At 39.2% G+C, this 13610-nt stretch overlaps 1 protein-coding gene across 7 annotated transcripts in view; it reads right to left on the reverse strand.

The window, feature by feature from the left end:
- The window catches only part of lrp8 (low density lipoprotein receptor-related protein 8, apolipoprotein e receptor), a 180806-nt gene that overhangs the window by 87805 nt on the left and 79391 nt on the right, over positions 1-13610 (reverse strand). For all 7 annotated transcript variants that reach the window (XM_085437756.1, XM_085437755.1, XM_085437754.1 and 4 more), the window contains exon 3: positions 3277-3399. In XM_085437756.1, coding sequence (XP_085293882.1) covers positions 3277-3399 — 123 coding nt within the window. The remainder of the gene's footprint in view (positions 1-3276; positions 3400-13610) is intronic.

The raw sequence follows: 13610 nt of genomic DNA on the forward strand, positions 1-13610 counted from the left end.
AACCGGTATTACCGTGAACGGTATGATATGGCCCAGCCCTAGTATGAAATATGGTTGCTTGTGTAGTCAAGCACTAAAAGAAAACTAGATTAGTCAGAAACACACATTAACGTTTCCAGAAAAATGTTAATACTATTCTGATGTTTGCAAGAAAGCGTATACAGCAAACTTAGACGTTCTATTACTTGCACATAAACTCATCTGGACACACACAGCCATGAGGATCAATGGCTGGGAAAGTTACAGAAGCTCTGACAGTGTCTGACCTTGATTGGATGTAATGAGACTTAACCACAAGTCCACTAATCTGATGAAATGACCTACCGATTCACCTCGTGATGAATACTAAATAAGAGCATCGACGCTAGTTTTATTCACATGCTTATGCCAGTGCGTGCACTTGGATCACTCATAGGCACGTGCATGAATGCACGCACCCACACACATGTCCTTGGCCTATCCCAATCATACTTATTAATCAAATCAAATCAAATCAAATCACTTTTTATTGTCACATCACATGTGCAGGCACACTGGCACAGCACATGCGAGTGAAATTCTTGTGTGCGAGCCCCACAAGCAACAGAGATGTGCAAACACAACAACACAAACGAGCAAAATACAAGAATGGCCAACCTGAAACTAATAAATATATGTACAATATATAATAGTGTATGCATTTCTGGATGTGTATACTAAATATTTTCCTACGTGTGTGTGTGTGTGTGTGTGTGTGTGTCTGTGTGTGTGTGTGTGTGTGTATACACATTTTTACAAATTAAATAGTAAAAAAATAAAATAAAATAATAATAATAATAATAAAATATATAAAATATACAGAGTTGAATATGTGCAAAACAAGTGGCATTTATATACAGTGTGGAGTGCATAATGTTGAAGTTCCAGTAGTGAAGCTGAGGTGTCTATGACGTGTTCAGCAGTCTGATGGCCTGATGGAAGAAGCTGTCTCTCAGTCTGCTGGTACGGGACCGGATGCTGCAGAACCTCCTTCCTGATGGAAGCAGTCTGAACAGTTTATGGCTGGGGTGACTGGAGTCCTTGATGATCCTCCCCGCTTTCCTCAGGCACCGCTTCCTGTAGATGTCTTGGAGGGAGGGAAGCTCACCTCCAATTACTTTAAGGATCTTCAAAGAGTCCTTTGATCACCTCTTTGAAAATCATCTTTTAAAAAAAACTGCAAATAGGTGTTAGCCTTTTTGAAAAAGAAGGAAGTGGGAAGTCAAGGCACCACTAGCTAAGATGAATTTCTGTAAAATGCCAGTGATCGCTACTAATAAACAGATAATTCATCTACGTCAAAACTGAAAGCCATCATGCTTTCATGTTGACTACACCCCTTATGCTCTTTTCTTCCAAAACTATCTTAGAGCACGCTTACTATAATAATTTGATACAAATATTTCTCAAGTTTATTTTTTCCCCCACAGATTTATTGAAAGTTACTGACAACTCCAAGACTCAATCTTTGAGGACTCCTGGTCTGTGTTATAAACAACAAATTTCCCACACGTGGGACTAATAAAGGTTATCTTATCTTAAACAGCTTGAACATGTAGTTAACAAACAAGAAAAAGAAAAGTATTCATAAAGTTTAAAGCTATATATAGTAAAAGCCTCTTATATCAAAGAAGTACTTTAACGTCTACCAATTTTACCACAGGCCATTAGCCTCCCATCCAAAAACAAAAAGTAAAGTCTTTAAACACTTGAGCTTCAGTGAGCTTCTGTTTCCACCACACTAACACATACACTATGTAAAGTACTGTGGCTTGTTGGAGGTTGCTGAAGTAACTCTCTTTTTAGGTGTGAAATTGAAGCACACTGTGTTGTTCTCAGACATGCCCGGATTAGTGTTGTTGTTCCGGACAATATGATTTGGCACAAGCATTCCCACTACTATCTTGACGACATCTAGCTTTAGATATACTGAGCCCAGCCCCAGTACTCATGAAGCTCCCTAAGTTTGGGAATCAATGTTTTCAGACATTTACTCTCAGGATTTTTCCTACCATGCTTTTCCCTTCTAGTCAAATTTCCATTGATATGTTTCAATACAGCACTTTGTGAACAACCAGCCTTTCTGGAATTAACTTCTATGGTTTACCCCACACGTCATTTGAACAAGTTTCAAGTTAACGGTCTTGTCCATGATTGAGGTCACATGTACTGAACTAAACTGAGTGATACTCTGTATTTACGTTGTATGAATAGCTGTTTATGCAAACCCAAATTAGATCATTTGAGACACTTGATTACTGATTTTCAGGAATCTGTTATTTTGGCTATATTGATATATATGATGAATATGATGAATGGAGAACTGATGATAGTTTACATTTTTTAATTCAAAGAAACGTATTACTTTTTTAAAAATTGACAATATTCAAACTTTTGAGATGTACTAATTTGTGCAGAGGAACATTTCTCATTATGTTTATTATTATGTGTATTATAAGCATGTTTTGAAACATTATGGCATCACTAATTTGAAGTGAGAAACAAAAATGTTGACATGGACAGCTTATGGTTAACAGTTAAAAAACCTTTGAAATAATATAACATGTATTAAGGAGAGAAGTACAGAATAATGTATTTCATTGTTTATGAGCTGCTGCATTTCCAGAACAGACTCAAATTCAACTGCAGTCATTTTAATAATTACAGGAACACTAATAAAACCTTACATTACATTTGTCTGTGTAAAATATAACTACATTAGCTGCAATGCACCGTAACTATCAAACAGCTTTACAGTTTCCATTAGGGTTAAAGTGATAATATGTGAACTTGGACAAGATGGGAAAAAAAAGTTTCTAAAATGCACTGCGTGACTGAATATGTAATTTAGAGAAATTTTCTCTCGTGTCATGAGCTACTTAATGAGAACGAGATGAATTTAGGGCTCAGTAATTATTTCTAATTCTCCCTTTGAGGATGCTCAGCAGACATCTTGTCCACTCTTCTGCCATCGAGGGCCTTGATCAAACCTTGTACAAAGGTTCTGAGTCTGCTGCTGAAGCAGACAACAAAAAAGCCACTAAAAGCTATTTTCTGAGGCAATGTGCGAGAAACAGAAGGTTAGCACGGCGGCGTGCAGCAAAATATGACACACTGAAAATGAGTGACCTTGGGAGTATTTTATGCTCAGGGAAGTGTGTGTGTGTGTGCGCGCGCGTGTGTGTGTGTGCATATGTGCTGACAAAACTGACTTTGCTCACAGTTTTGCCCAGTCAGTGTGGCTGTGCTGCTACTTACTGCAGATTGAATCGGCTTCATCTGAACCGTCTGTGCACTCTACTTCTCCGTCACAGCGCCACCTAGCAGGAAGACACTGTCCATTCTTACAGGTGAAGTCTGTGGCTGCGCACGTCTTCTTCGCTGTGTAGAGAAGAGAAACATTCAACATTATCATATGGCCTCAAGAAAGCATTGTGTCTGCTGATACTCTGATAGTCATCACCACAGTGAATGATTGAACCATCCATTTTCTTAACTGCTTATCCAATTCAGGGTTGCAGGCAAGAGACAGGGTACACTCTGGACAGGTTACCAGTATAACACAGGGCTAAGAGGGAGACAACCATTCATACCTACAGCAAAGTCTGAATAAGCAGTTAACCAAACAATCAAGTCTTTGGACTGTGGGAGGAAGACCGAATATCTGCAGAGAACAAACTCTACACAGAAAGCCCCAGTCACCCGGCAGATCCGATACCACTATTAGACAATATAATTGATATTTATTTGGACATAGTCTCTTAAGCACAGCAAACAATATCTGATTAAAGCTAAAAAAAGGGGAAAAAAAACAATACTTTAGGAAAGATGTGATGTAGAAGTACGCACCAAGAAAACATGTCAAATGTTTTCACTTAACAAGTCAACAAGGTAATTAAAATTGAACTTTAGTTGAGAGCAATTCTGAGCACCAACTTGAAACCAATTTTCCAGTCCAATTTTAATTTAACCTACAGCAGGCAATGTTTCTACTTAGGCAGTCAGAGCATCAAAGGTGTGTTCAAGTGCAACTTGTATCAGAACACGAGAGGGAATGAGGGTCGTTTGATTAGGTACCCTTTGTTTGTGCGTCTTCTTTGAGGCAGACTTAGTGGGTCAGGAAAATGAGTCTGGTGATCCAATGTGAGATGGGTTTTATTTCTTTCAAATTCAAATAAATAACAGTGTTTCAGGTTGAATGAATGAGAAAAGCACCGGCAGCTTAACCAGGCCTCTTTCTGTAAGGATGTGTTGGATATACTACATGTGCTGTGGGGGTCAGAGGTTTTTCTCCATTTTTAACCACCGCATGATCCACCTTCCAGGCTAACGCTGGCTCTGTGTAGCAGTGATAGCTTACGGAGTCCAAAGGTTTTGTGCAGTCACTTTCTCCAAGCAAATGGAAAATTGAAGCACTTGGGTCTGTCACGGGAAAAGGTAAAAAAAAAAAAAAAAAAAAAATCTCGCCCTGACAGTGAGAGCCAGTGAACAAGAGAAAGCACTCGCCTGGCATGTTAGCGATGCCTTGGCTCACCATGATGAAATATATTGGGGGAAGGAGGTGGAGGGGGTTGACAAATGGCAAGAAAGTGTGCGAGTGTGAACAGCACTGTGCGTTTGGTGGTGTGTAGGTCAGCGTGATTTTATTCTGACAAGTGCATTTTTTTCATATGCACCACATACCTGATCTGCTGGGAACACAGGTTAGATATGAATACTGTGTGGACATACAGTAGTCTAACTGAATCCTAGCTGACTAAAGAAAACTAGCAAAAGTTTAAAAAGAAAATGGGGGGTTAAATGCGGTAGAGCAAAAAACAAACACCAATAGCTTAGTTTAACCTTAATGGAACGAGATACAGTGGGGCAAAAAAGTATTTAGTCAGCCACCGATTGTGCAAGTTCCCCCACCTAAAATGATGACAGAGGTCAGTAATTTGCACCAGAGCTACACTTCAACTGTGAGAGACAGAATGTGAAAAAAAAATCCATGAATCCACATGGTAGGATTTGTAAAGAATTTATTCGTAAATCAGCGTGGAAAATAAGTATTTGGTCAATAACAAAAATACAACTCAATACTTTGTAACATAACCTTTGTTGGCAATAACAGAGGTCAAACGTTTACTTTAGGTCTTTACCAGGTTTGCACACACAGTAGCTGGTATTTTGGCCCATTCCTCCATGCAGATCTTCTCGAGAGCAGTGATGTTTTGGGGCTGTCGCCGAGCAACACGGACTTTCAACTCCCGCCACAGATTTTCTATGGGGTTGAGGTCTGGAGACTGGCTAGGCCACTCCAGGACTTTCAAATGCTTCTTACGGAGCCACTCCTTTGTTGCCCGGGCGGTGTGTTTTGGATCATTGTCATGTTGGAAGACCCAGCCTCGTTTCATCTTCAAAGTTCTCACTGATGGAAGGAGGTTTTGGCTCAAAATCTCACGATACATGGCCCCATTCATTCTGTCCTTAACACGGATCAGTCGTCCTGTCCCCTTGGCAGAAAAACAGCCCCATAGCATGATGTTTCCACCCCCATGCTTCACAGTAGGTATGGTGTTCTTGGGATGCAACTCAGTATTCTTCTTCCTCCAAACACGACGAGTTGAGTTTATACCAAAAAGTTCTACTTTGGTTTCATCTGACCACATGACATTCTCCCAATCCTCTGCTGTATCATCCATGTGCTCTCTGGCAAACTTCAGACAGGCCTGGACATGCACTGGCTTCAGCAGCGCAACACGTCTGGCACTGCGGGATTTGATTCCCTGCCGTTGTAGTGTGTTACTGATGGTGACCTTTGTTACTTTGGTCCCAGCTCTCTGCAGGTCATTCACCAGGTCCCCCCGTGTGGTTCTGGGATCTTTGCTCACCGTTCTCATGATCATTTTGACCCCACGGGATGAGATCTTGCGTGGAGCCCCAGATCGAGGGAGATTATCAGTGGTCTTGTATGTCTTCCATTTTCTGATGATTGCTCCCACAGTTGATTTTTTCACACCAAGCTGCTTGCCTATTGTAGATTCACTCTTCCCAGTCTGGTGCAGGTCTACAATACTTTTCCTGGTGTCCTTCGAAAGCTCTTTGGTCTTGGCCATGGCGGAGTTTGGAGTCTGACTGTTTGAGGCTGTGGACAGGTGTCTTTTATACAGATGATGAGTTCAAACAGGTGCCATTCATACAGGTAACGAGTGGGGGACAGAAAAGCTTCTTACAGAAGACGTTACAGGTCTGTGAGAGCCAGAGATTTTCCTTGTTTGAGGTGACCAAATACTTATTTTCCACCCTAATTTACGAATAAATTCTTTACAAATCCTACCATGTGAATTCATGGATTTTTTTTTTCACATTCTGTCTCTCACAGTTGAAGTGTACCTCTGGTGCAAATTACTGACCTCTGTCATCATTTTAAGTGGGGGAACTTGCACAATCGGTGGCTGACTAAATACTTTTTTGCCCCACTGTAAAAAGCAAATCAGGATTTTGTCAAAATTGTGAACACAACTGAGGCCACAATTTAGTTGTTTGGACACCATATTATTAGGAGAAAGGGTTTGGTGTGTGTGTGTGTGTGTGTGTGTGTGTGTGTGTGTGTGTGTGTGTAGTCTATGGTATCAACAAAAGCAGAGTAACAACTGAAAGCCCAAAGGAACGCTATAATAAAGAAGCACACACTATGGAAAAGAGCATTAGTGGGGACCAGAGATGGGCAGTAACGCGTTACTTGTAACGCGTTACTGTAATCTGATTACTTTTTTCAAGTAACGAGTAAAGTAAGGGATTACTATTGCAAAATCAGTAATTAGATTACCGTTACTTTCCCGTAGGAACGCTGCGTTACTGCGTTACTAAAACCGTGATTTTTTTTGCGAGAATGTCTCATGACAGTGACGTAAGCAAGTGCGACGTTGGTGACAGCAGCTGTGTGCAGATCAACAATGGATAATATATCGAGTGCGGGAGAGAGTATGAGCGTGCAGCGTTTAAAGTGTGGAAGTACTGACCTTACTTTGAGTTTGATTCCATAAAAAGTGACAAAAACATTAGCGTCCATCGTGCGTGGGAAGAAAACTTCTTTTTACAGCGAAAAAAACCCCTAAACTTCCGAGCAAGCACCGAGTAGCTACGACGTGATGGGAAACTCACAGAGACACTCGCGCGGATTCTTCAACTGACCGCAGCACACCTGCACCAGGGTAACCCTCCACCTACCCTGCTCCTGCTTTACAGGTGAAAATAGAGCAAAAGGACCGCTGAGTCTTTGACTTTATTTATTTTCTGCTGTGTTTTACTTGCATCTGTTTGAAAGAGTGAGTGAAAACACAAAAAATATTTTATTTTATGTGCTGGAATGTGTAGAAAATAGGTTTAAATGTTAAACTAATTTATTCAACTCAGAGAATGTTGCATATAATTAAATGTTTTGCTTGATGCATAAAGTTAAAAGATTAAAACTGATAAAACAAGTTAAAAAAAGAGACTTTTCTATTTGATTACATTTTGTATGATGGATTATGTAGAAAAAGTAGAATTGGGCTGAAAGATCTATCACTTTATCACCTCTTCAGGTTGTAAATCGTGTTTTTAAAAAGTAACTAAGTAACTAAGTAATTAATTACTTTTGAAAATAAGTAATCAGTAAAGTAACGGGATTACTTTTTGGGGGGAGTAATCAGTAATTAGTTACTGATTACTTTTTTCAAGTAACTTGACCAACACTGGTGGGGACTAATGCATTCTAAATGTGTACGTACAATTACTTAAATGACATGATAATGTATGGCAAATTGAAGAAAAGTCAGACAACCATTTGCTCGCACGCTCACCTGTACAGCATTCATACCAAGTATAGAAAAAAGGGAGTTTAGGGACATGTTGTGCAATAGATTGAAGAAGGTGTAGGCATAGAATAAATGAAAAAGAGCATATCTCTTGGGATTCCAGACTAGTCAGAGCCAGAGACAAAAGTAAATAGAAAGAGAAAGAGAAGAGAGGAGAGACTATAGGGGCAGAGAAAGAAAAGACAAGAGGGATACAGGCTGTTGAGGTGGGGTCTTGTGCAATGGCATCACTCTTCACAACAGACCACATAAATCCTTTTCCTTCCAACCAGCATGTTAACATAAATACCACCTCTTCCACTTTACCCTCCTTGTTTTTGTCTTTCCCTCCATCTCCACCTACAGCCTGATAAAACACCGGCCACAGTGTATACACCAGAATATTCCTTCATCTTCACAATACATCTGTGCTCATAGCACAACACAGTCATTTTCAGCATAAGACTGCCTAATTCGGATAAAGATAAATATTGGTTCAGGTGAAAGACTTACAAGCAGGAGTTAAAGTGGGATTTGACAGATGATGAAACCCTAGGATTGGATGTAGCAGCGCAGCACAGAAAAAATAATAACTTATAAGTAAATTAGTTTTCATTAGGCTGCGATACTACTCAGATATTCATTGATCTTTGGGTTTAGCAGACTGAATTCATCAAGATATGAGTAGATGTTTCACAAGCTGTATCCCCGTGTCCTGATCCACACAAGAAGCTAGTAGAAAAGGTAGAATTCAACGAGTGAGCTTCATCACTTTAAACTGATGCCGTGATGCAACTTCAAACTGACCATGAACGCCGTGTCTGCTCTGAACCAACATAGTTGATCATTAGAAGTTTAAACTAAACAGTTTAGCTAGCACCAACTCTACCAAACTGACAGTTTGTTTCATGCAAGCTTGAATAAGACAAAATTAGTATTAATGTACTTTAATTTTAGCTTTGTAGGTTTTCACATGAACATTACGCTATTTCAGATCGACAAAACAACCCTTGTTTACAACATATAATACAAGAGTTTTTGTAAAACTTAAGTATCAGTTAACTAATTTTCTTCTTATCTTAAGTATGAAAATGAAAATATAATTTCCCTGATGCCTTCCTTCTTGTTTTGCTGGGCAGAAATCATTTTCAATGATAGCACTCTTACACATCCCGGTTTACACTGGATACAGGTTTTTTTTTTAAACCCCCCCCCCCCCCACAAAGAAATGTGTTTTGTAGAGAATACTGGACATTTTAATTGTTCTGGGGGAAGAAAGTCAGCAACTAATCTTCAGAAAGGGGTTGTGAAAACATAGAAACTTCAATAAAATATATCGTAACTAGACAATACCATTCATCTTGACATTTAAGGTTCTAAATAAAATTTCACACGCACAGGTCTACGGCAGAACAGTCAGAAAACTGTAACAAAATAAAAATTCAAATTAAAAACTCAGTTTTCAGCAACAGGCTCAAAAACTGACACTAAGAATAAAAAAATACCACTACACATCAAAAAGACTTTTGAATTTCACTTCTTCCATTACACACAGTAGAACTCCTTTAGTTAATGACTATGGAAGGAGCTTAATAGCTGTAAAAGCATGCATATATTATTTTAGAACCAACTAGGAAAACATCTACACATCCTCCTAAGAGTTGCTGATACACACACAAACTGCTGCTTACATTTACATTCTGATGCGCCAAGACCTGTCATATACAGATGCCATCCATATGGAACAGCCTAAACCTGCCTTATGATAAGGTTATTTTGAGAGAGTGAATAATGTGCAGTGGAAAACTACTACAGACATATTATGCAAATATACCCATGCATACCTACCAACAAACCCTCATCCTAGATGTCAAAAATCTGATTTTAGTTTACTGTCAAAAACAAAAACACACCAATAACTCACACATAATAGGATTTAATTAAAAAACTATAAATACATCAAGGATGTTCTATGTTGTATCAACATACTGCTTTTGGGAACAACTTTTTAATCCTCTGAGATCCCCCAAAAATGTATGGTGTGAAGTAAAAACCTATTAACATTGAACGGTCACACTTGAATGATCAGTATTAGGAGGCCTTACATTAATACTGTTAGAGCCCAACCAATACAGGATTTTGAAATTGTTGAGCAGTAAAGACTCCAACAACCCCTTCCCTTGTTATTTTGGTTCCCACATTTAAGAGAGCAATGGTGAATGAATGTGCAATTTCCACACTGAAGTAAGGCGGTTAGGGCAGTGATCTTATAAAGAAACTAGAGTTTCTTCATAATGACAGTAGACTAGTAAATGAATGCCAATTAATTGAGACATATTTCAGAAAACACATGTATGTTTCTTAAGACCTCTCAGGCTAACCATTTCCTTTTTTTGTGGAGAAAAAGAAAAAAGGTGTTTCTGATTTTACTGGGCTGGCCTCATCCACATTTAACCTGGGTACATGTGTCCCATAACTTAAATTACTTGGACGCCCCAATGTACATGGTACCAGAAAAACTGCTCAAGGATGCAGCTACTGCACAAGCTATGGCATTCAACTAACGGCATACTCTGGAGACCTCCATGATCAATGAGTGACTAAGCTGCCCTATCGACATTCATACAGTCTACATTCTGTCCATACAAAGCACATACAACGGATTCCTCTCCATATACTCCTGACAACATGGTTTGAGACACTATAGTTTGCCCTGAGAAAAGGTAAAGGTCAGCTCCTGCCTTGAAGTAATTCAAATAACAGACTCCATTACACACACACAAACACAAAGAGGGACAGCAGAATGTAAATTAAACATCCAGCAGCTACAACAGAGGCATAGCTGTGTCACCTCTAATAAGGACCTGCTGACTCCATCCCTGAAATGTTGATTTGCAATGGCAACAATGGCATGAAACAGACAACAGCGCTGTGGTGAGATAACTTTCCATCCTTTAATTAGAGGTAGTGACAGTTTTGAATCGGGTTTTAAGCACCCTGAATAAACTAGCTTTGGACTTCTACACTGCTTTGCCATTCGGTAGTCCTTAAAGTTAAAGCTTCAGTCTTTAAAAATGTGAAGCAATTTTCACGTTACTATTTTTTTATTGCTATAAATGAAGCTTTTTTTTTTTTTTTTTTTTTTTTTAAATTCTCCCTCATGAACACGTGCGCATGATTAGAAAGATACCAATGTCATGATAGCAGAAATTTGTAGTTGGCAACAATATCAGTAGAATTTTTTATTATCATGAATTTGTTTTGTTTTTTTATTTAAAATGATTGTGTATTTAAATTGTTAACTTGATATTTTGTTGATAGGACACAAACGAAAATATGAAGGACGGTTGCCAAGTAACCTACAAGCTATAACCTTATTACAGTACATGCTAGCATAAGCATTTGTACAACTTTAGACAAACAAATAAATTAACCTATGGGACATAGCTGGTTTTGCAGTGGCAGTGCCAGCTGTCTCAAAAAACCTGCAACTTGCATTTCACGATAAAATAAGATACTTTAGATACATTTAATTGAAACTCATTCACCTTTAATTCTTTAAAACGATCTGGATGCCGGTCTCCCTAACCCTTGTCACAATCTTCCACATCTAATTTCTGTTGTGCCGTGTACAGTTCTTCCAGCGTATTACAAGCATCGGTTCTGTTGACTTCCCTACACATTACAAATGGACCAAGCAAGCAACTGCACTATTTCCAATGGACATCTATATCATGACTATTAATCCTGCAGATTATTTTAAAGAATGATACGAAGAACTGGCTTCATTGTTTAGAGTCAGATATGTCCCTTTTTTTTTTACGCTGATGCCTATGGTTATTTCATAAAGTTGGGATAATAATGTGTTTGAAAGTAGCAACCATCTGGATTGGCCCTGCGAGTTGCAGTAAATTAACTGATATTAGTGAATCATTAGGTATCTCCAGTACCAGGGTCAATATCGGTATAGCAGTGCACTCATGGAGGGACCTTTCTTTGGTTTTAGGGCTCAGCATCAGCCTAACATGGGTTTCTACTGGCTTAGCTACACTTTTCCTTTCCTCCAAGGCTATTTGTGTGGAGTGCACAGTATTTCATCACACATTAAGCAGCTCATTCAGAGAACCGTCGTTGGGGAAATTTTCCAGAAAGAAGTTCCTGCAGGTAATCTCTTTTGATCTCTTTTTTATGCATAAAGTCACACAACACAGTCTTTGCCCTGCACCTTGTGCCTGAGCTTTCTCCAAATCCTGCTTTTATTTAGCTGGACCTGATATTTAAGCTAGTGCTTAATTATGTGAACAAATAAATAAATAAATTACATTTGATGTTGAGACAAATTCGGTTTAAAATATCCCAGTAAGAATTTACCAAACCCACTCAGTCTGTTCTTCTAGCGAGGAAGGCCAGACTAAATACCAGGGTAACCATGTTGCATCATCAGTCATTCTATTACAGAGACTCAGCTCAAACTGTGTGCAGATAATTTGCATGTTACACAAAAGCTCATTTGAATAACTAAACCGACAAGAAATGTGTGACAGACGTAGACACAGAACTTCACCACTAAGTGTTTGAAGCAGCTTGTGCAGTCATCGCAGCAGTGTAAAAGAAAAATCCTGGGAAACGTCGAACAAAGAACGGCTGTGTAAACTGATGATTAGCCTATGAAAATTAACTCGCTTCCCCCGCAACCTGTTAGTTGGAGTTAATTTCTTGCTCACTGTATTTACTTGCCACATTATTCCTTTTCTTAACTTAAAAAATTCTACAATAGGAAAGTTTCTGCCCGCCCCCGTTTTTTTTCCCCTTTCTTTTTTTTAATCCCTGGCTGTCCCAGAGATAATCTTAAAGCACAACCTATGTACTACGCAGTAGAGTACAAACGCTCTTGTAAAAGGACAGAAGGGAGGAAAAAAAATTAGAGACAAAAGGAGCAAGAGGAGCGAGATGAAGTGTGGGAGAAAGAGGAGAGGAAATGGATGGTCCTCTACATTGTTGTGATCGGCTAAAGAGCTAAAGAACGGAGCATGTCAGGAGAGCGAGAGAGGCTCTAAATCAGTGAGCGGAGGTGAAAACCACAAACGTAAGGGAGCGCACATTACTCAAAGAAATATATGTGAGTGTGTGAGCAAGAAACAAAGACGGCAATGGAGTAAAGCAGAAAAATGTTGGTCTTTTGAGGAGATTAAAGGCCTATCAAGCTTCCCTAAGCTGCAGACAGAGATGTAGCGGCGAAAATACCAGGATAAAATGGCAACCATTTTTAAATTATCCTACTTATTAAAAACTAAAAAGGAAACTCAACTGGAAGCAACACCTTTAGGTATAACTGCAAAATTGAAGTATTGAAAAAGTATATCAATGCTAAACCACATTAACTCTAGTTTCAAACAGCAGCCACAATTTGCAGCAATCATCACCGTTACCAAAAATGCTGCGAGTGTAACACTCTAAAGCCTAAAGGCAAGGCCAATAATCTAAGGAAGTGCGCTTGCATGTGTGCATGTGTGTGTGTACATGGCCATGAGACTGATGCACGCACTACAAAGGCCAGAGATGTGAAGAGAACTCATGGACAGGCAACTCAGACAGCTGGCCAGATCAAATACGCCATATATTATGCTCCTCTCACCACATCAAATACCACCTACCAGTTGAAAGAAGCTTGTTTTTGATCTCCCTCTCTGGACACAGGAGAGTCGGGCCTATAGGGCAAGACGTTGGCTCTGGATTTATTTATTTTTTTGGGGGGGGTACAAAAACAAGAGA

The sequence above is a fragment of the Copadichromis virginalis genome, linkage group LG17 (assembly GCF_057382275.1).
Source record: "Copadichromis virginalis isolate Kocher_CV1m ecotype Utaka linkage group LG17, C_Virginalis_male_GT1.1, whole genome shotgun sequence".
NCBI lineage: Eukaryota > Metazoa > Chordata > Actinopteri > Cichliformes > Cichlidae > Copadichromis > Copadichromis virginalis.